This window comes from Cebus imitator, unplaced genomic scaffold (assembly GCF_001604975.1).
Source record: "Cebus imitator isolate Cc_AM_T3 unplaced genomic scaffold, Cebus_imitator-1.0 Scaffold149, whole genome shotgun sequence".
NCBI lineage: Eukaryota > Metazoa > Chordata > Mammalia > Primates > Cebidae > Cebus > Cebus imitator.
The window spans coordinates 2,459,189-2,482,892 of record NW_016107464.1 but is presented as its reverse complement, the minus strand read 5'-3'; the positions used below and the strand labels follow the sequence as shown (position 1 = coordinate 2,482,892).

At 42.0% G+C, this 23,704-nt stretch overlaps 1 protein-coding gene across 4 annotated transcripts in view; it reads right to left on the bottom strand.

Moving 5' to 3' along the window:
* Positions 1–3,253: 3,253 nt before the first annotated feature.
* The window catches only part of RECK (reversion inducing cysteine rich protein with kazal motifs), an 88,410-nt gene continuing 67,959 nt past the window's right edge, over positions 3,254–23,704 (bottom strand). For all 4 annotated transcript variants that reach the window (XM_017543151.1, XM_037743692.1, XM_017543149.1 and 1 more), the window contains 9 exons: positions 20,907–21,047; positions 18,463–18,651; positions 16,265–16,387; positions 14,414–14,585; positions 9,598–9,790; positions 8,255–8,465; positions 6,803–6,876; positions 5,879–6,034; positions 3,254–4,854 (listed from right to left, as the gene is read on the bottom strand). In XM_017543151.1, the coding sequence (XP_017398640.1) occupies positions 4,633–4,854; positions 5,879–6,034; positions 6,803–6,876; positions 8,255–8,465; positions 9,598–9,790; positions 14,414–14,585; positions 16,265–16,387; positions 18,463–18,651; positions 20,907–21,047 (1,481 nt within the window). In that variant the 3' untranslated portion in view covers positions 3,254–4,632. The remainder of the gene's footprint in view (positions 4,855–5,878; positions 6,035–6,802; positions 6,877–8,254; positions 8,466–9,597; positions 9,791–14,413; positions 14,586–16,264; positions 16,388–18,462; positions 18,652–20,906; positions 21,048–23,704) is intronic.

The window sequence follows — 23,704 nt, the reverse complement described above, 5'->3', positions numbered from 1 at the left end:
ACCTCAGGTGATCCACCCACCTCGGCCTCCCAAAGTGCTAGGATTACAGGCGTGAGCCACTGCCCCTGGCCTATACTGCTTATTTTCATGTGTGTAATAGTTCACAGTCACAATTTTGATTGTAAAAAGGTAACGTTCTCTATTTAGAGCAAGCCCGAATTCTACTGCTGGTAGAAAACTTAACTTACACACTCATGGAAACTCAGACCTACTTCAGTTTGTGTGGGATAAATTCAGAATCTTTCTGGGCTCCTCTCCACACCTTTGAGTGTGTGGAGCCTATAGACTCGGATGCTTAGGCAGGTGCATCCATCTGGCCGAGCCTGAGTCACACGCCTTCACACAATCATTCAGAAACAGAACAGAGGGCCAGGCGCAGTGGCTCACGCCTGTAATCCCAGCACTTTGGGAGGCCAAGGCAGGCAGATCACCTGAGGTCAGGAGTTCAAGACCAACCTAGCCAATATGGTGAAACCCCGTCTTTACTAAAAATACAAAAAATTAACCAGGCGTGGTGATTCGGTCCTGTAGTCTCAGCTACTCAGGAGGCTGAGGTACAGGATTGCTTGAACCCAGGAGGTGGAGGTTGCAGTGAGCCGAGATTGCGCCACTGCACTCCAGCCTGGCAACAGAGAGAGACTCGGTCTCAAAAAAAATTCCAAAAAACAACAATAGAACGAAGGAAATTTCCCACACCCTCAAAACCCCCAAGCTGCCAGAGTTAGACAGTGTCTTTTACATTCAAATAGAGATTCTACCACATGCTGAAAGCCAGAAACCAGCCATTGTCAATTGTTATCTTCATTCTTAAAAGGGGAAATTTCGTTTCTGTCCTAAGTCTGTTTCCCCAGAACATGCTGCACCCCATGACTCAGCCCCTTCTCAGTGTCTATGCTCTTACATCATTATGAATTATTTCCCAAACTAGTTTACGAAACAAACTATGGTTTAAGCCCTCCAGGCTTTGGCTCTTCATTGGCAGAGGTTTTCGGAATAAAAAGTCACTGTAATGGCCAGTGGGTGAAAGGCCATGACAACTAGAAAAGTGGAGTAAAGAAAATGGCAGAAAGTCTCCTTATTTTATCCTGTTATGCTTTCTTTACTACTATACTCAGAAAATAAATGGGATACAGCCAAAGATATAGTTAGAGGAAAATAAGCAGCATGATAAATAGGGACATAGGTTTTTAGTTAGACCTGGGTTCTGCTTTTTTTTTTTTTTTTGAGATGGAATCTTGCTCTGTGGAAGTACAGTGGTACGATCTTGGCTCACTGCAGCCTCTGCCTCCTGGGCTCAAGCAATTCTCTTGCCTCAGCCTCCCAAGTAGCTGGGATTACAGGTGCATGCCACCATGCCCAGCTAATTTTAGTAGAGACAGGGTTTCACCATGTTGACCAGTCTGGTCTTGAACTCTGAACCTCGTGATCCACTTCGCCCAGCCAAAAAGTCTCTTCTTATCGATATCTGTAGCTTAGAATTCTGAATCTTACATGCATAGACTTATAAAAATAGTCTATTACCTAATTTGGGGTCTAGAGGGAGATTCTCTCCTGATGTCTGATATTAAAATTTCCCTAAAATAGCCTGATATATGAAAGATGGTTATTTATTTATTTTATTTTGAGATGAAGTCTTGCTCTGTCACTCAGGCTAGAGTGCAGTGGCAAAATCTTGACTCACTGCAGCCTCCACCTCCTGGGTTCAAGCGATTCTTCTACCTCAGCCTGAGTAGCTGGGATTATAGGCGCCCACCACCATGCCCGGCTAATTTTTGTATTTTTAGTAGAGATGGGGTTTCACCATGTTGGCCAGGCTGGTTTCAAACTCCCGTGTTTGTGGCTGCTCAGTGCCATTCCCACTTCCAGCCTTGGCTGTCCAAAGTATGAGATTATGTGTGTGAGCCATTGTGCCCTGCCCCCAATCACTATTCTCAAAGTTTTTATGATTGTATCTCCAGAACAGGATCAGCCTTTAGATCTTTCTTTCCCTTCCTATACCCCCATCCCGACCCCCACCCAAGTACCCTTCTCGTTTCTCTTACTTCCTTTCCAGATCATCAAACATAAACTTCTTTTAAAGAATTTTTTAATTGTTATTACTTTTTAGGGACAGGGTCTTGCTCTGTTTCCCAGGCTGGAGTGCAGTGGCATGGTCATAGCTCACTGTAATAACCTTGAACTCCTGGGCTCAACCGATCCTCCTGTCTCAGCCTCCTAAGTAGCTGGGACTACAGGTACACACCACCATATTTTTTGAGATGGGTTCTTGCTATGTTGACCAAGTTGGGAACATCTACTTTTCTAATAAAACATCTTGTCAGTCCTGGCTGTTGTCCTATACTGATGAGAAAAGACCTCTATGATAGACTGTATTATTCAGAATACTTGCTGTCCTTCCCGCAACCCACACATAAACACCATGGGAAGACTGTGCATCCTCACCCTTCAAACTCTGGAGTGGCCCTGTGACATGCTTTGGCCAGTAAAACGTGGGAAGAAATGACAGTGTCACTTCTGAGCACAGACTTCAGGGCCAGCTTGTGGTCCTCTCTGTCTCTTTTCTCCCCTTTGTGAGCATACTGGAAATGGGTCTGGAGTGAAGATAGTATCAGGTGTGGCAGCTGACCCGCAAGGGACATGTGAAGGGAACAAAACAGAAGCCTCTGTTGTAAGCTACTGAAGTTTCGGGGACTTAGCCTAAGCTGTACCACTTCCCTGGTCCTCCATCAGCCAGCCCTCCATCTACATGTTCCCATGGTCTCTCTGCCCCAAAGGTGTCCTGGAACTGGAACATCAGGACAGCACAGTGGGGAGAACTGTCTAGTATGCTCCTGGGTCTTGGAAGGCCTGAAGCTCTCTCTGTCCTGAAGACTGAAAGCTGGGGTCTTTGTGTTTGAGTCTGTGTCACTACCTGCCCTCTGGGCTGACCAACTGTGTCCTAGTTGACCTGCTCTCTCAGGGCCCTTGGCTTGGGATAATAGCACCCCATGACTTCTTTTTTTTTTGAGACAGGGTCTCACTTTGTCTCAGGTGTGAGATAGGTTGGTGTGCAGGGGTGCAATCTTGGCTCACTGCAACCTCCACCTCCCAGGTTCAAGCGATTCTCCAGCCTCCCGAGTAGATGGGACCACAGGCATGTGCCACCATGCCCAGCTAGTTTCCATGACTTCTTATCCCAGAGCAAAGGACACAGCTCACCCAAGGGTGATCAGTGGTTTCATTTTTGAATGTCGACATTGCTTAGAAGCATGCATGATCATATAAAAATTATTTTTATTAAAATAAAAAAGCTTTCCAGTATATTGCATTGAAGACATTTATACAGAAAAAAGGCAATTGCAACAAACATGCTACATCAGCACTGATATATTCTGAAAGCTTTAAGTGCCCATTTTTCAGCAACATTTTGGTATAATACACAGATCCCTATGTATTTCAGAGGGTACATATAATACTGAAAAAATACTTCATGTAAAATGTAAGTTCATGTGCATATACACAAGAAGTATTACATCAAATAGCTTATTTCAAACTGTGAAACACATTCAAAGTATTCAATTTCTTAGACAACATGCAAACATTTTAATACTGACACTTTTAAATATATAAACCACAATTCTTTATACTTATATATCAAAAAAGAAAGTCAGAACACTTATCTACATTGTACATATCATAAAAAGCAAATGTGTTTTCACAAATGGAAAGTATGGGTTTACGCACATGATTGTCATTTTACATATATGGCTATTCACCTTCTTCATAATAAAATAGAAATATAAAGTATTATTTACATGAACTACTCATTATTTCACTTTTTGGCAATTATATAAGTAGCAGCAATTGGTTTAAAGATTGATGTTTAAAAACTCTACATTTAACTCGGATGACTATTGAAGAATATATATCTGGTTAATATAAAAACTGCATAATGCAAGATGCTTTGATGCAATGTCACTTCTCCCTTTCACAAAAGTCATAGACACTAATCCATGACTAGTGAGCCTGTTGTTTACAACATATAATTATATGAGTGTCATTTAATCGCTTGCTTTTGCATAACACAGTAGTTGGGGTTTAAATTTCTGTAATTTAGTGCAAATTTTCCTAATAATTTAGTTAATAATTTCAAAGATGCTTTATTTATATTTCATATTCTGTAATGGCAGTGGCTGGGACCCCCTAGCTTCTAGATAGAGTAAGTAATTATCTGTAAACAAAGCAAATGCAAAGGGAACCTTAATACTTCAAAATGAACTCTGAAATGAAGTTCATTAACCTGACAGTAAAGTGAGTTATCTTTCTAAAAAGTGGTCATCTGATTTCCCATTGATAAGCTTGTTTTAGAGTGGGGGACCCATCTGATGAGCAAATGTAAATCATACGGCAGTGGTCTACCAGAAAGAGACATCCTCTTTTCATTAGTATTTGGAACAACACATTTTAACATTTGTAAAAACAAAACAAAAATCCTACTAATATTGGCAAATTAAAAAAAAAAATACTGTGTGGTGAATAGAGGTGACATGTGCTTTTCCTTGGCCACTATTCAACTAAAAACCAGCAGTCTTGAATGTCTTTCTCAAGGCAGGAGAGTGAGGTGGAGGAGCATTCTGTGCCTTCCATGGGCAGTCAGTTACATGTCCAGAGCAAGTGCAAGGCAAGGCCCAGGCTGAGGGGAAGGAGGAAGGAGTGGCAAAAAGGTCTGGCTCTGACGCCGGCTGATGGCACACTGCTAGAGACCTGTACCTGGGAAATGATGAGGGCAGAGAGAGGGACGTGGGACGCCAAAGTCGGGCTGTCAGAGTTGATAAGGGACTCAATCTTCTCAGCTTCTTTATTGCAGGCTTCAATCTGTGAGGAGAAACAAGATTCTTTTAATATAAAACCACAGTACCCATGAAAAGGTCAAGCCAGAAAATTCCACAAATATCCTAAAAGTAGTGTGGCCTCAGAGAGCATTTACTTTCTCTTTGTCCTCCTGTTCTTATCCGAAGTAACATTTTACTATAGTGTGGTTGCTCATGCCTGTAATCCTAGCACTTTGGGAGGCCAACGACAGCTTGAACCCGGGGGTTCAAGACTAGCAAGACCCCATCTCAAAGGGCAGGGCAGGGCAGGGCAGGGCATAATCTGCAATGCCATTATCCTAATCAGTCACTGTTTTTCATTTTCCACTCCTGTTACCCACACCTTTTACTCACATTTAGACTTTATCCTTACATGGTTAAGTAGGGTCACAGGGAATACAATTTCAATGTCCATTGAAACATGAAAATGAAAACAGTCGGACTAGATGAGCTTCCTAGTGATTCACAGACTGCTTGCATTTGTTCCCTTCCCTTGAGCTCTCACTGCCTTTGATGTTGAAACTTGAGTTTACATGAGTGGGGTTCTATATGTCTTTAGACTGATGAAGAAACACTGGAGCCCACAAGACCAGCTTTGATGGGATCTTCCTCTGCAGTGGGCGCACAGCTTTCAGGAGACTGGAGTCTATTCTGGCTTTATCACTGCACGACCTGCACCAGTTCCTTCCCCGGTTTGGGCTTCAGCTGCCTCGTCTGTACAGTCAGTGGACGGTGATTTCTTGGATCTCTTCCAGCTGTGCACACTCCCAGTTGCTGTATTTAGCCCCTCCCCTCCCCTGGCTCCTCTGCATCCTACTGTCAAACGTGTACCAGGTCTCAGCCACTGGCAAAGTGCTCAGTCCTTTAGAGACTGCCTTGTTTTTCTCCCTCTTGCCCCACTAAACTTCCCAAATGCCTCCACTCACTGACCCCCTGATCCTTCCTCGGTCCTGGTTTGTGCCCACCCCCTCCTAGGTGCACCAAACTTGAAAGTGACAAGATGGTTTCATGACATTTGCTGAACTCACCTGCAGAGCTTTTGGATAGTGATCGACGGGAATGATCAGGATCACAATTTCTGATTCAATGCTGAAGTATCCAAACACGTCACACTGTGGGACAGACACGTGCATGCGGATTTTTTGAAGTATTTCCAGAACTGTTATTGGCTTTTTATTTGTTACCTGGAAAGAGAAAACATGCTAGTACCTGAAAAAAAGAAGAATTCCTATGGCGGCCAGCTGAGGAGGCTCTTTTGACTACAGAAGCCCCAGGGGAAGGCCCCGCCACAGCTTTGCTAGGCCAAATTCTGAGTGTCCAGTCCATCACAATGGGCCCTGACTGAGGTGCTCTATAGTGAAGATAAATACTCTCACCAGAAACATTTTTAAAAAAGTGACTGTTGTGAGGTAGAGAGGCCACAGGGTTTTTAAAAATACAGATGTCATAATCAAAATGGGGATAAATCTCTAGGTTGTGGCAAGTGTTGGGCGTACCATTTCTGGAGCCCTGTGATGGTATAGAAAAGAAAAAAGGGGCAGAACTATGCAGGGAACAGGCAGGGCTCTAGAGGGTGCTCTCAGGAGGCACAGTGACTGGTGTGAGGGGAGGTGACCTCGAAGCCACCTGGGCACCCACCAGTCTGGCTACCTGGGTCTGCCTGCAGCCCCACCTATGCTTACTGTACCTGCAGGGACCTTTTCTAAGAAAGGATCAGGCTGACTGTGATGTGCACAGCCAGAGTGCAGAGGGGAGGAACATGGGCTTTGGAGTCAGACAGTCTGGGTGCAAACCCTCGTCCTGCTGATTATGGGCTATATGGCCCTGGGAAAGCTGCTTTTCTGAAGATTAGTTTCTCTATCTATGAATGGGGACAACACATTCTACTCTCTAGGATTACTAAGAGGCTTAGCAATAATGTTTCAACAGCATCTGCATATAAAACAATTTACCTTAGCAATAGTATCCAGTTTTTCTTTGTCAAATAAAACTCTTAACATCCCAGCACATAATGGGCAACAAGCACCTGCATAACAGAAACCATTTTATGTGTGTTCAGAATTAGAAACAAAGAGAATTCAAAATCCTTAGTGAAATGTCCAGCCCTTCATTTTGGGTGGGAGAGTTACAGTGTCCTTCCCAAAGACTGTACCTTGACCAACCTGGGGTCCTCTCATTTCTACGTTTACCAAAATCCTTCCTCTACTCTTGCTTTCATCCTTCACCACTCCTCGGAGTGAGGAGGCCGTGGTGCAGATAGCACAGAGAGAGCTGGCCTTTCAAGAGACCTGGGGCCTGATCCTGCTCTGCCTCAAAACTCACTGCGTGATTCTGGGCAAATGCTTCTGCCAGGCCTTGTTTTGCTGACTGCAAAATAAGGGAGTTGGTGTTTCAGGGGTTCCATGAGTGTTTGATTTAACTTTAATTTTAAAAATCATTTTAAACCTTTAAAACCTATAAGAAAATATGGCACAATCAAATGTAAAATTATGCTGTATTTTGACAAAACAGAGATTTAACCAGTCTATTAGCAGTCCCTCTGCTCTGGGCCCCTCAGATTCCCCTTCATTTCGCGTCATCGTACTTGCTGCCAACTGGTTTAGTGCGGATTTGCATGGTAAGCTGTGTTTGGTCTGTCACCTCCCTCAGAACATGGTCTCCAGGAGGAAAAGGGCTTTGTTTTGCTCACTGTTGTATCCCCAGTGCTCAGAGGAGTGTCTGGCACATAGTGGAAGCTAAGTAAACATTTGATGAATAATGGATGGAGGAATGAACCTGTTAGACTCCAGATTAACTTGTTCTGTGCAGACTTGGAATAAAGTCTCTTCTGCTACTTCTGTTTGACTGGTGAGTGTGAGATTATGAGGTAAGCTGTTTAAAAAAACTGTTACTGCCTAAAACTGTCTGAATAAAACAAGACTTTTCTGATTATATGCAACTAAAACAATTAAGTTAGATGCTAAGGCCGATCTAAGACAACAACAAACTTCTATTTCTCTCAATTTCAAATGTTTGTGTTCATCAAAACTATTTTAATTATTCATTAATTAGCAATTCATTATTCATTGACTTTGTAATAAACATGCACTTAAATTAATAATCCTAAATTTTCATAATTAAATACTGCTTTATCTGTTTATATATTGGTGTTTAGTGTAAGATTTAGCTTGAGAAAAGGCTGCTGTATTGTTTTAAAATAGCAGGATACCAGATGATATCTAAGGCAATCCCCAGTTTTTTAAGATCAACCCAAAGTAATGAGTATGATCAGCATAAAAATTTCTTCAAGGCTTTTTGAAAAACTTAAATGAACTAGTCAGCTCTCTTCTCAGTGAGTCACTCTCTGGAGGCAGATAAGCAAATCTTCCCAGTCCTCCCCTGTCCACCAGGATACACCAGCCTACCTGGTGGGATGACGGGTTTGCATCCAGCTGCTGAGAGCAAAGGACACTTGACAGCAGCACACTCGGTGACAGAGCTGTGCTCTGAGAGGACCCCAACAGCCTGGCAGTCCCCATAGTAATCGACCGCCACACGATCTGAGTAGGCAGCACATACGCTGCTATAGGTCTCACCATTGTGCCCACAGACAGGCTCGGTCTCTCTGCAGAAGGTCTGAGGGCAAACAAATCACATTTAGCTTGGAAATGTCTATGGTGGACTTTTCCAAGAGTATACAACACGCCTCCCTATTTTCAGGAAGGAGAAAAGGCACAGATATAAATTATGGGGACCTCTTAAGCTCCTGAGGTGGGTTAAATGGGGGTGGGGTGGGGAGCAATATGGGTGTCTCAAGATGAACTAAAAGATTACTTTTCTCAGCCTCTCTGGGACCTGGGTGCTCATTCCAGATGGACTGATAAGAGATAAAAATCTCCTTTCCTGCCAGGTCTCTTGGCTCTGCCCAGACTTCTATTAGTATCCCAGAAGTGCCTCTTTGAACACATGCTGAATCTTCATGCAAGTGCAGAGGTCTTATCATTTCATGCTTGGTATGAGATAAGGAGACGAAGGAGTGGAGGGATCAGTGAGGTAGACAGACTTCGGAGCCAACAGTAGGTCAGAAATAGATCAGAGAAAAATCACAGCCAGGAGGAGGGAACAAGTAAAAGACTGAGAATTCAGAATAGACAGGATCAATGCAAACACCATAAAAGCTCTGAGAGAAACAAGCATGTTTCAGGGAGACATCATGACGGAATTTTTCTAAACGTGAAGACCACAGAATGTGAAGCAATTATGTCAAGTGTTTGCTGGTTGTGGTCAGGGGATGCTAGGCCCAAAGTGGGGCCCCAGGGAGAGGGGCAAGCATAAAATCAGTGGTGCATGTGAGAAGCCTCGAAAGGAATTGTCCTTGGTTTTTTTTCTTAAAACATAAATGCAGATTCCACAAACCTAAAAGACTGAGAGCTAAGCTGATGTAAAAAGACATTAAGCCTTAGAGAAAATTTCAATCACTTTTCAGTACCTGAAAAGTGGTGGGCTGATGTGGGAAGAGGGAGCAAACTTTTCTTGGTTTGAACTCACATTCTTTCTGCTTTGTTTCTTAGTGAGGGCCCAGAGAACTATGGGAAGTGAGAATGGTGCTGACCATGCCAGGGGTGTAAAACTTCAAGTTCTTTTCCTAGGAGTGGGCTACAAGAAGCCACTCTCTGTTCTTGCTTGTACACTAGATGTGCAAAGGTACACACGCTAAGATCATAAACCAATTTTATCCCTAACGTACTGTTTTGTCAAACCACTGTACCTGGCAGGGGCCTTTGTAGGAGAGGCTTTTTCCTCTTTGGTATAAAGTGCAGAGATTGCTGTGCTCCATATGGTCTGTGTCACAAACAGGATCTCGGACCTGGTCACACGCAAGCTGTCTTGGTACACATTCATATTGGCTACATCCAAATTTATCAAAAGTCGTCAGGCAGACCTGTGGTTTGGGTATGCACCTGAAAAAGAGGAATGCAGCACCATGAGCCAGTGTAGGGAGGGACTGTGGTGGGGCTGGCAAAGCACTAGATGAGGCATAGGAGGCTGAAGAGAGCGCAAGAGATGAATCGGGGCAGTTCTGTCTCCAAAGAGCTTATGTAGAGTGGAAGAGTCAAGCCTGTGTATAAACTAGGCTAAAAGGTAGAAAAGATGTGCACAAAGCTTGCAGGGATGAGTCATTCTCATCTGAGGAGCCTGAAGAAAGCATGGGGAAGTGGCGGTGTTCTAGCTGGAGTCTGGGGGGTGAAGGAGGAGACATGGGCTTGCCAGGCTGAGGGAGCCATGAACAGAGGTGTAATGCTCAAGGAATGTGGTGCTGGGGAAATGGCAGGTGACTCCGAGGGCAGAAGCCGAGGATGCACACACAGGGTAGAAGGGCCATGATATGAGGCCAACAGGCTGGAGTCTGTGGCTGGAGGCCTTGTATTCAATAACAAATGAAACATTTCCAGGGTCTTCACTTTCAGCTTGGCTAATATGAGTCTATCTTAAGAAAAGGCCTCACTCTATGTCCTAAAATAATTCAGGTTTTTGTGCCTACAAGACTAAAGAGCTGATACTGGCTGGTTGCAAATGACCGAGAGAATGCCACCATGAAGCAGGTTTTGCCTAGTAATATGTGGACCTTGCTTCATTCTCAATTCCTAAACTCTTTCAGAGGGGTTAGGAATGATGGCTCTTTTCTTCTTTAGGCCTTTTTTCTGCTTTCCTGATTTTTATAAAGGGTTTACATAAATTCCTATAAGAAGATAAGACCCATGAAAATGTTTAGCTTTCACTGGTTTTTTTTTAAGTACTAAGATATATAAATATTAGTTTATCAAATAAAAGAGGAAGAATATAGTAGCGAACATTATTTTAATTTCAAAGGAAATTACTTATACTCTTTTTAGGGCCAATGTCCTGCACCGGAATCACTACCACCAACACTATGCATGGTTCCCTTTTCTGAAATGGTTTGAAATAACAATGCACTTGGTTATGGTTTTATGGAAATTTAAAATATCTAAAGAGAAATAATATAAAGTAATATTTAGACTTCGTTACCTATTAACATGCAAGGGATGAGAAACAGGAATATCAGAAGAAATTTGGTAATTTTGAGAGGAAAAAGCTTGATCAATTTGAGTATATAGAATTAAGAAGATCAGGCCAGGCATGGTGGCTCACGCCTATAATCCCAGTACTTTGGGAGGCCGAGGTGGGTGGATCACCTGAGGTCAGGAGTTCGAGACTAGCCTGACCAACATGGTGAAACCCCATCTCAGAAAAAAAATAGAATTAAGAAGATCATTTAAAAAGTTTGGCAGTCTGGGGGCAAATGAAGGTAAACGTGAGCAGGGCAGAGACCTGATCTGCCTTGCTTGTTGTTATGTACTAACATTTAGAAAAATGCCTGGAACATCAGTAGATACTTGATGAATGAATATAATTATTATTATTTAAAACAATGTATTATTATTATTATTTGAGGCAGAGTCTTGCTCTGTCACCCAGACTGGAGTGCAGGGGTACGATCTCAGCTCACTGTAACCTCTGCCTCCTGGATTCAAGTGATACTCCTGCCTCTGCCTCCTGAGTAGCTGGGACTACAGGTGTGCACCACCACACCCAACTAATTTTTGTATTTTTAGTAGATACGGGGTTTTGCCATGTGGGTCAAGCTGGTCTCCAACTCCTGGCCTCAAGTGATCCACCCACCTCACTTCCCAAAGTACTGGGATTACAGGAATGAGCCACTGTGCTCAGCCACAATTAATTATGTTTTGAACAGATATTATAAGCTCATGGTGAAAATGAAAAACTACAACATGGTATGGAGTGAAAAATAGGCCTCCTTTCTACTCTTGTGTCCCAAAAACCTAATTCCCTTCCCTAGAGAAACCACTATTACCAACTTGTTTCTTGTTTCTTTTTTTTTTTTGAGATGAAGTCTTGCTCTGTCGCCCAGGTTAGAGTGCAGTGGCACCATCTCGGCTCACTGCTGCCTCCATCTCCCGGGTTCAAGCTATTCTCCTGCCTCAGCCACCCAAGTAGGTGGGACTACAGGCAGGAGCCACCATGCCCTCCTAATTTTTGGTAGAGACAGGGTTTCACCATGTTGCTCAGGCTGGTCTCAAACTCTTGAGCTCAAGCAACCTGCCTGCCTCGGCTTCCCAAAGCGCTGAGATTAACAGGCATGAGCTACCACTTTCTTATTTATCCTTCCAGATATATTTTATGTAATGATAAGCATTTATATGCACCAATCCAGAGGTTATGTGCATTTCAAACTGAAAGTTTGGCCAAAGTGCCCTCCACAAAGTATGCACCAGTCCTCCTCCAGCCTCCTCTTGTATGAAAGTAGCAATTTCCCTATATTATGTTATCAAACTTCAGCTTTGCCAGTATGATAGATGGAAAGTGGTACACAATTATAGTTTTAATTTAATTTACATTTCTCTTAATATGAGGAAGGTTAAGCATTGTGGCAGATTGGCTAGATGTTTATCAAATTTACTTCATTTTCTTCCTGGGTATATATGTAAATTGCATCTCCTAGTCTCCTGGAAGTTCATTATGGCCAACTGACTGAGTTCTAGACAATGGAATGTGGCTGGATGTAGTGATGAATGCTACTTTTATATGTGGTCTATTAAAGCTTTTTAAGAGCAGTCCCCACGATCTCCCTCCTCTTATCTGCTATCCAGATGTAGAAGACCCAGAAGAGGACTATGAGACTGTAGGAGAAGGCAGAGTCACTATACAGAAGGATCTCACGTCTCTGAATGACCGCATGGAAAACTGCCTGCTGGACAAACAAGTGGGCTCTAAGTAATCAACTACTCTGAGAAATTACTGATATTTTAGAATTTGTATACAGTAGCTAGAATTACTTACCCTAACAAATAAAAGTACCTTTTCAAATGTTTAAGAACCATTTGGATTTCCTTTTTTATGTTTATGTCCTTGGTCCATTTTTTCTATTAGGCTATTGATCTCTGTCCATTTTGATATTAGGTTGATCTTTCTCAAATTGATTTGCAGGGGCTCTTTACATTACAAGGACATCAGCACTTTCTCTGCGATATTCCTTCCAGTGTGTCATTTGTCTGTTATCATGCAGAAAATTTTAAGGTTCATGTAGCTGAATTTTTCATTCTTGTATATACTAAGGAAGGCATTCCTATTTTGACATTTATTTTTATTGTTCTATTATGAAGGTAAGACAACCTTATTCAGAAAGACTAGCCAATGGAAAAAACAAATGAACAAATATTAAAACAATCCTCAATTCTACCTCCCAACACAACCTGTATTATTCTTTCAGCTTATTTGTTATGCATTGCATCCTGTCTTCTTTCCATAGAAACTTTCTTGGATTAGTTTCATTGCATAAACTTTGGCAGATGGATGACCAATTATTTGCCATTTCTTTTTTGAGAAGGAGTCTCACTCTGCTGCCCAGGCTGGAGTGCAATGATGTGGTCTCACCTCATTGCAACATCCACCTCCCCGGTTCAAGCGATTCTCCTGTTTCAGTCTCCTGAGTTGCTGGGATTATAGGCACCCGCTACCATGCCTGGCTAACTTTTGTATCTGCAGTAGAGACGGGGTTTCACCATGTTGGCCAGGCTAGTCTAGAACTCCTGATCCTCCCGACTCGACCTCCCAAAGTGTGGGATTATAGGTGTGAGCCACTGTGCCCAGCTGCCGTTTCTTTTAACACATGAGAAAGTCTCCCCCTCCCTCCACATTACACCAGGGTTTTCAGGATGGAGAAGCAGTGATTGCTTATTCTCCACAAAACCCTTCATAAGGAAAGCACTGTGGTATTGGAATGTGTACTGTTCAGGTCATTCAGGCAAGCCACTTTACACTCTGGTTCCAGATGGCTGCAACCTAAGTGTCAGCCAGACACCTGCCCTGGTGGTTGCCACATGTAGAAATCCATCATTAAGGCTGGGTCAAATGTCTTCTGAGCTCAAGTGAGGAAACAGTAGAGAAAGGAGCTCAAAACAAATAATTTCAAATAGCAGTGAAGTTGCATTTCCGGAGATTTCTCATGTCCAATTTTTAAAATGGATGTATATGACTAGAAGCAAATTTTCCTTGACTATCAGGTTTAGACAGCTACTAATAGGAATACACCCTTTTCTTTCATCTCTTCTGCTACCTCTCCGCATGTTACATTTTCTGTTTCAGTCTTACAGAACTGCTTTAGTGCCCAACAGACAACGTGTTATGGAGATAACATTTCCAGCAGCTCTTGCTTCTGTTAGTCTGCCTTCACCAATACTGCCTTTTCTGTACTGCAAACCTTGCCTGTGATCTCTTACTCATCTTTCTAGATTCAGCTAGGTATCACCTCTAGAGGCTCCCCCAGGCCCTTCCCCAGGCTGCATTAACAGCCCTACTTCTGGGCTCCCAACTGCAGCACCTTATCAAGCAGCTTTACATGGCTCTCTTTCCCTCCAGACTCGAAACTCTTCAGGGTAGAGATGACTTCTTAATTTACCTTTGGGTTTTCATTGTCTAGTATATGGTAGATGCTTTGTAAGTACTGGCCTTCAGTTGAATAAAATAAGAAGCCATTCACTTACCTTTGGTTTTTTTGGCAGGGATTAGGATTACATGGATCCTTTGACATGCATGATCCAAACTCAAACTGATGGTCTTGGAGGCCCACACAGCGAGCAATGCAGGCACTGGGGTAAGTGCGCCCATTCTGCCCACACACGGGGACAAACTGATCTGCACAGTTACAGGGCAGACCTGAAGAGAGGAAACAGCCTCAAAAATATGTATGTGTATATTCCCCTCCCCTCATACTTCCTTGTTAAGGCAAACCATAAGCAATCATGCGAAGGTCTCATGTTAAAATAGAATTGTAACTTAAGTCAGGAAAAACCTTCTCTCTGATCTCTGACAGGGGTTTTAAAGGCAGGAATGCTCTGATTAGCTCGTCTGCAAAATGGCTTTCCTTTGTCCTTTTTATTGCCAGCTAGTTGAGAACCTTTAGACCTTGATACCAGGTAGAAACGCCTATTAACAAGGCTATAGGTCGGGAAAGTAAAGACTGTTTCTTCTGATTTTAGAATTTAGATGTTTGAAGTCTCGTGTGGGGATTTCTTCTATGTTAAAGGCTAATACCAAACGTAAGAAAGAGTGAAGGTTGTAGGTTCCTTCCACTCTCATGTTCAAGATGGTAACTTAGAAAATTATTATAATTTTAAGACTTACAAATGTTTATGAACATCTTTCTCAGAGTCACATTTGGAGTGGGACACTGGGTCCCAAGAAATATGGCACAGTTTTGGGTCAGTAAAATTTCCTTAGTCTGCTCGATCGAGTCATTGACCGGGTTTATCCTGGGACACCAGGGGCCACACACGATAGGAAACAAGGGTCTTGCTAGTTGTAATGCTCAACTTCTAAAAACATACTTAGCTTATTCTTTATCCCCATATCCCTCTATGGTTTCTCTAAGCAGAATTAATTGCCCTTACTTGAGCAGGGCAAAGGATAATAATAAAGGATGATGATAATAAAGCAGTGAAGGCTGGGGTAGACTTAGTACTACCCTCTGCTTCTTCACCAGTCTGACATTCACTTCTCATTTCTGATCCCCTTTTCATGTCCAACAGGCTGGAGTACAAGGTTGGTAAATCCTTACTCTCCTCTCCTCCACTTCTTCTCCACCCAGTCCCCACCCCTCTCCACATGTAATACTAATTCTGGGGAAACAGGAATCAAGTTGCCACTGCAGCAGCAGGAAATGGGGCAAGGGTAGCTACCTAGTAACTTTTTGCCCAGAACCAAAGGTATTTTAGATCTAGGAAAAAGCAGATACCAAGAGATACCAGCAGACTGTGCTGTTGCTGTTGGCAACAATAGCTTCACAAGAGGAAAGCATCCCATCTTTCCATCCCATAAGTAGCCTTTTCACTTACTTATGTTGGTGTAAGAATAATAAGAGCAGCAAAGCATAGGAAAATCAAGAAAGTAATATTCTGGGATATTATTGTTTGTGGGAGTTTAGATGAACAAGTAAGCTAAGGTAGGCTGAGGAAGAAGGTGCTGAGAAACAAACTGAGAATATACATGGACATTTTAGATCATACCAGTAGGGGTAAATGGGGCATTTTACCAGGTAGAAACATTCAATTTAATTAAACACATTCCAATCACTGGCCTTGTTCTTTTTGACTCATGAATTTCCAGAATATTACGGAATATTTGCTAAGGGCCCTAAAACACCATTTAGTGTATAATACCTTCAATTCATAGAGGAAGAAACTGAGATCCAGAGAGGAAAAACATCTTGCCCTTAGATTCTCTATTTATTTTATTGTGTACATTTGCAGTTAAGACTGGAGAAGCTGCCTTGAAAACAAAAATGTGTGCAAAGAAATGATGGCCCCTGAGGACAGACTCTGGGCGATCACAGTCACCTGTGAAGGTACGATGGTCATCTTCTGAACTGTGCTCACTGAGGCAAAGGCGAGTAGAACACACCAAATTGCCAGCAAAACAAGAACAGACATTGCAGTCAATACTAAAGGATGTTCCATGACCTGAGAGAAAGAGAAAGAGAATGTTGATCTATATCATACGTTGAGAAATAGTGCACATATTACAATTTTTTTTTTTTTTTTTTTGAGACAGGGTCTCATTCTATTGCCCAGACTGGAGTGCACTGGCATGATCCCGATTTATGGCAACCTCCACTTCCCAGGCTCAGGTGATCCTCCCACCTCAGCTTCCCAAGTAGCTGGGACTACAGGTGTACACCACCACATCTGGATACTTTTTGTAGAGATGGGGTTTCACCATGTTGCCCAGGATGGTTTTGAACACCTAGGCTCATGCCATATGTCTGCCTTGGCCTCCCGGAGTGCTGGGATTACAAGCATGAGCCACTGTGCCCAGCCAGAAATTCTTGAAAGATGACTTCTGAATATACCAACTAGAGTAAATTCTGTGGTATTTATATTTTCATATTTGCCTCCCACCATATTCCTCCAAGGCCCTAAAGTGCTGGACTTACCAGGCTGTTCCCTATCCTCTAAGAAAGTGTCCAGCTGCCCCTTCTGCTTTGAATGCTAATCTCTTCAGGGGCAGATCTGATGCCATCTTTGGATCAAAGACTCTTCTGATGCCCTGGCAGGAATGCCTAGCTCCCAGAAAAGCACTTGGTCTGCAACTTTTTTTGGCTCAAATTCTCTCATCTTATCACGTAAAGCATGATCTCATCCCCATCCCAGTTTCAGTTCCATAAGGCACTGGTATGCTCTTTTGTACAGAATAGGCATTTAGTCAGTCAAATGTTACAGAAGGAATGAATCTGTCCTGATATTTTCTGTGATACAAAGTATCTACCTTTATAGTTTAGTCAAGCGGAATATGGATTAAGAGATAAATACCTGACTTGCTCTAAGGCAGAAATTTGAGAGCGAATTTTAGCTAAGAGCACTCTTCTTTTTCAACAAAAGATTAAACCAAAAAGAATATAAAAGGTGAACTACTATGGCTGAAGGGGTAGAGGATGGGAGTAGAAATGGGGTAGCAGAGTGAGCACGCAGGGAGGGAACAGATCCGCAAAAGTGGTGTTTTTTTCACAACTGTTTGAAGTTATATATATATATATATGTGTATCTATATATACAGATATATTTGAGATGTAGTCTCACTTTGTCACCCAGGTTGGAGTGCAGTGGCGCAATCTCGGCTCACTGCAACCTCTGCCTCCCAGGTTCAAGCGATTCTCCCACCTCAGCCTCCTGAGTAGCTGGGATTACAGGCACACATCACCATACTTTAATTAATTGTTGTATTTTTAGTAGAGATGGGGTTTCACCATGTTCGTCACGCTGGCTCGAACTCCTGACCTCGTGATCCACCTGCCTTGGCCTCCCAAAGTGCTGGGATTACAGGTATGAGCCACCATGCCAGGCCCTGAAGTCATATATTGACATGAATGATTGTTCGGGCTATAAACAAAAGACAGTTAAGGAAGGAGTGGAGCCTAAGATTTTTAGGGAAGGTGGTCAAAGGGAGGCACTTTTTAATGTACTTTTTCCCAAACTCCTAACAGTGTAATTCCTATACAGTACCTATTTGCTCTCCAAGATGTCAAAATTCGAGTTTCACTTCTGATGAAGTGAGGATGGGGTGGGGTATGCCTGAGGACAGGGTTGGGGGAAGATTACCTGTGTCTTTGCCTGTGAAGGGTAAGGGATTTGGAGTCAACTAGACCTGGAGCAGAATCCAGCTTTGGTCATTTGCCAGCTGGGTGATCTCTTTAAGCATCAACTTCCTCATCTATGCAGTAAGGGTAATACAGTTATTATTATTACCTATATGAAAGAGTAACTTGGAGGTTTTAATGAGATAATATAAGGCAAGACTTAGCATTGTGTTCAGCTCATAATTAGAATTCAATAAATATTATTAGCCATTAGCCCCTTCTTGAGGGGACTTCTAAAAGGGTTCCTTAGAAGTCCTAGTGCTCTGTACAGTTTGAAAAATACTGCCCTGGAGTATCTGATATACAGACCTTACTCTTTGGTGAGAATCTATCCAATATTCTTCCTATGAAGTAAAAATAACTAATCTCATATTAAAAGCAAAAACAGAGGTCAAGACTCACTTTTTCTTTTTCCTCCAACAATACAAGACTTCTGGAGGTCTATACAGTGCATTTCCATACAGTTTTCTAAGAGTCCACTTTGTCCACATGAACAGATTTTGTAACAACCAACTTCCCCTGCAGATGATGGCACCTGGATTAGTGTCCCTTGACGTACAATGAAATCAGAAGCTTCTCCCAGTTTGCAACCTGTACAAACAAAAATTAGCTGAGAGAAATGGTACTGTTCGATGACATTGTTTTAACACATTAGATATATACCTGACAAAAGTCTTATAGGTACTAAATCACTATTAAAGTTTATGTAATAGAACTTTCACCAAATTAAGGAATTGGTTTAGTTCACTGGCCAAAAACCCTCTCAAATGAAAATTCCATGTTCTGGAAGATGGTGGTGATTAAAGATCTATGTCCCAAAGTTACCTATCATTCAGTACAAAAGTGCTGTAAGATATGTAGCTTTTTATTTTTGGGGGTAGTCAAAAATATTTTAAAGTCACAGATATTTTTAAAAAATGGAATAGGGAAACTGACAGTATTTTTTTTTTTTTTTGAGACAGTCTCACTCTGTCATCCATGCTGGAATGCAGTGGCATAATCTTGGCTCACTGCAACCTCCCCGCAACAAGGTCAAGCGATTCTTCTGCCCCAGCCTCTCTCCTGTAGCTGGGACTACAGATGCCCACCACCATACCTGGCTAATTTTTGTATTTTTAGTAGAGATGGGGTTTCACCATATTGGCCAGGTTGGTCTCAAACTCCTGACCTCGTGACCCACCTGCCTCAGCCTCCCAAAGTGCTGGGATTACAGGCATGAGCCACCCCACCCAGCCAGTATTTTTAGAATAATATTGTTCAGAAAAACTTTTAGTGATGGTAAACAAGTATACCTTAAATTCAAGGAAAAACTGAATATTTGGGTGGGCTTAGGGAAAATCCATTTTCTATCTTTTTTTTTTTTTTTTTGAGATGGAGTTTCACTCATGTTACCCGGGCTGGAGTGCAATGGCGCGATCTCGGCTCACCGCAACCTCCGCTTCCTGGGTTCAGGCAATTCTCCTGCCTCAGCCTCCTGAGTAGCTGGGATTACAGGCACGCACCACCATGCCCAGCTAATTTTTTGTATTTTTAGTAGAGACGGGGTTTCACCATGTTGACCAGGATGGTCTCGATCTCTTGACCTCGTGATCCACCCACCTCGGCCTCCCAAAGTGCTGGGATTACAGGCTTGAGCCACCGCGCCCGGCCTAGGTGTCACCATTTTAAATAATTATATTTTATTTTCTTGCCAAAGAAAATATCTGACTAAATTATAATATAACAGTAAATGAACAGAAAGTACTATCCTGAAATTTAAAACAGTCCAACATTTCCAATTTTGACAAGATTTATTATGACTCTATAGCTGATATATATAGTATTACACATATATTATAGATGATCCTTTGAGATATCATGCTTATTTCATCTTTTGCTTTATTTTACTTTAAAAATATCTGAAGACTGGGCATGATGGCTTATGCCTGTAATCCCAGCACTTTGGGAGGCTGAGGTGGGTGGATCACCTAAGGTCAGGAGTTTGAGACCAGCCTGGCCAACGTGGTAAAACCTTGTCTCTACTAAAAATACAAAAATTAGCATGGTGGCAGGCACCTGTAATCCCAGCTACTCAGGAGTCTGAGTCAGGAGAATCGCTTGAGACTGTGAGGTGGAGGTTGTAGTGAGCTGATACAGTGCCATTACGCTCTAGCCTGGCTGACAAGAGGGAAACTCTGTCTCAAAAAAAAAAAAAAAAATTTTTTTTTAAATCTTGATTCTGACATGATAAACATTCTCAATTGGGAAATAGATAAAGGAAGCAAAATGTTGCAACAACTATATCCTAAAGGGATTGACAGAAAGCTAAAGACTATCAAAATTCTATGGGATAAAAATCCTTCAGCCTTAAAGTTATATACATTTCAACATAACATTAATCTTTATGGAGATAGCTATACATTCTATTGAATATGCTATTTTTCTATATACTAAAGGAAAGAAAAGAAAAAACATGAACAATGTAATGTATATTTTCTAAAACATTACAATACAGAAGAGAAAGTACAAAAAGCTGGTCCAAGCTTCTTTTCTTTCATAGTCTAGAACCCTATAACTCATTATGGGAGTCAAGTTTTAGATTATTATTATTAGTTTACAATTTAAATAACAACTGAAAATTACAAGCATGTCTTTTTCTGCTTATATCAATAATACATGTTTAATGAGAAAATATCAAACATTATAGAAAAATATAATATAGAACATAAAGTCCCTTGCAATCTCACACCAAAGAGAACTCTTATATTACAGAAGGAGCAGAATTGAAAAAAAAAAAAAAGATAGTTCCTACAAAGAAACACTAGCAGCACCTTTCCATCCTCTTCTTACACCCACCTACCTCTTACCTTGAACACAAGAGTATGGAAGACAGGGATCTCCAGATAGACATCCTTTTCGGTTTACTTCACAGAGCTCATTGGCAGGGCAAGGATTTGGGTTACAGGGATGAGTCACTTCTTCTACAATGTTACCTAAAGTACTTGGTCCTGAAAAAAACAAAACAGATTAGTTTAACCAACCTAAAAGAGTAAGAGATCTGTAAATTATCTGAATTAATTATGGCTGGAATAAATGAAGAGCTCATGAGCATAAAAGAAGGCCTGATTTTACCAAGCTATTAAAACACCGAGATTCTTTCATTTGTGAAATGATGAATTTAGCATAAACATACATTCATTCATTTTTTAAATTATTGGAATCTACAATATTTCAGGCAAGGTTCTAGGCGCTGGAGATAAGGTGATGAACAAAATAGACAAGTCTCTAACATAGAGTTTACATCTAGTAGAGAAACAGACAATAAATATACTATGTATGAGCCAGGCACAGTGTGGCTCATGCCTGTAATCCCAGCACTTTGGGAGGCTGAGGCAGGCAAATCACCTAAGGCCAGTTTGAGAACAGCCTGGCCAACATGGTGAAATCCCGTCTCTACTAAAATAGGCAGGGGTTGCAGTAAGCCGAGATCACACCACTGCACTCCAGCTTGGGAGACAGAGCGAGACTCTGTCTTAAAACAAAAACAAAAACAAAAAAACAAAACCCAAAAAACAAAAAAAACAAAATCCCCCCAAAATTTAGCTGGGCATGGTGGTGTGTGCCAGCTACTAGGGAGACTGAGGCAGGAGAATTGCTTGAACCTGGGAAACAGAGGCTGCAGTGAGCCGAGATTGTGCCATTGCACTCTAGCCTGGGTCACAGAGTGAGACTCTGTCTCAAAAAAATAGAAAAAGAAAAAGAAAAAAAATGCTATGTATGTATATGTGTATATAGAAATAAATAAGAAAATTATAAGTAATAGTGTCAGAGGATAGAGGTGACAGGTATATTTTAGATAGGAGCTTATGTCTAAGTGCTTATGTCTAAGAGGGATAATTTAGCATATTTTACCATAAATGATAATTTATTATGGTAATATGTATGGACTCCAAACCATGATTATATTTAACTTCTGAAATCATGGCCAAGGAAGAGTCTCATTTGATATAAAGTATGTGTGTTATTTAGATATTTAATTTTCCTCTCATTGATATAGTTTCCTTCTACACAAATATTTGACTGCTATAATAGAATCTAGAATTATAAATACATTAAGTGTTGCTTACTTGATTTTAGGCCAGACTCAGACTCTAAGACTAACAGAGAGGGCCCTTGGAGTTCAACTTATCTTGCCTAATTATTTCATAAATAGGGAAGCTGAGGCTCAAAGAAGTGTTGTGCTCAAAGTCACGAAGGTCTGAATTCCAGTCTAATGCTCTCTTTTTTGCAATATTGGTCACAAAGGTTAAGGGACACAGTTTGTTGGTCTTGAGAAAATATGGCATTTACTACCAGCTACAAATCTAGCACATGCTTTTCTCTCCCTGGTTACTAAAAGATCTCCAATTTTAGGGTGGCAATGGGCCCAAGTTAAAAAAATAACCTTTCTCAGTTTTCCTTACAACTAGGGGTGGACAGTGTGATTAGGGAGAAGTTGTTTGCTCTCTCCCTTTCTTTTTACCATCTGGAACTAGAATATTAGAATATGGTAGCTAGAACTATGAGAGCCATGTTGTGATGACAAAGTACATTAAGTTATCTTGATAACTGAAGCTAAATGCTAAGGATGGTGGAGAAAGATAAAGGAGCCTGGATTCCTGATGATGAAGCCCTGGACTATTTGTTTCTGGGCTTTCATTTTTTTTTTTTTTTTGAGACGGAGTCTTGCTCTGTTGCCAGGCTGGAGTGCAGTGGCACAATCTCAGCTCACTGCAACCTCCAACTCCCTGGTTCAAGGGATTCTCCTGCCTCAGCCTCCCGAGTAGCTAGGGTTAAGGGCACGTACCACCATATGCAGGTAATTTTTGTATTTTTAGTGGAGACGGGATTTCACCATGTTGGCCAGGATGGTCTCCATCTCTTGACCTCGTGATCCGCCCACCTTGGCCTCCCAAAGTGCTGGGATTACAGGCGTGAGCCACCGTGCCTGGCCTCTTTTGCGCTTTCTTTTACTTCTATTTGCTCTGTTCTTTGTTTTTTTTTTGAGACGGAGTTTCACTCACGTTACCCAGGCTGGAGTGCAATGGCGCGATCTCGGCTCACCGCAACCTCCGCCTCCTGGGTTCAGGCAATTCCTCAGCCTCCTGAGTAGCTGGGATTACAGGCACGCACCACCATGCCCAGCTAATTTTTTGTATTTTTAGTAGAGACGGGGTTTCACCATGTTGACCAGGATGGTCTCGATCTCTTGACCTCGTGATCCACCCGCCTCGGCTTCCCAAAGTGCTAGGATTACAGGCTTGAGCCACCTCGCCCGGCCCTGTTCTGTTTTTTTGTTAATCTTGTTTAACACAGGAAAACAAAGCGGAGCTGATTTCACTGTCTGCCTTTGCAGCCAGCTCATGGCACCGACGCCCCCTGGTGGCAGCCTGAACACTTCCCTTAGCTTAACTACCGAGTGTGTAGGAGTTCTACTTGTCATCTCCTGGTTTCCACCATGTATTGGTCTCACTGCCAAGAAGCTGAGCTCCAGCTCCAGGATCCGTCAATGAGATACCAACATGCTCTTCTAGCTCTTGGCAGGAGTATTTGGCAGAGAGAAACTGAAGCAGTGAGATAAATTCCATTTTTACATATTAAGCTAGACTATCATTTTTTATACCCT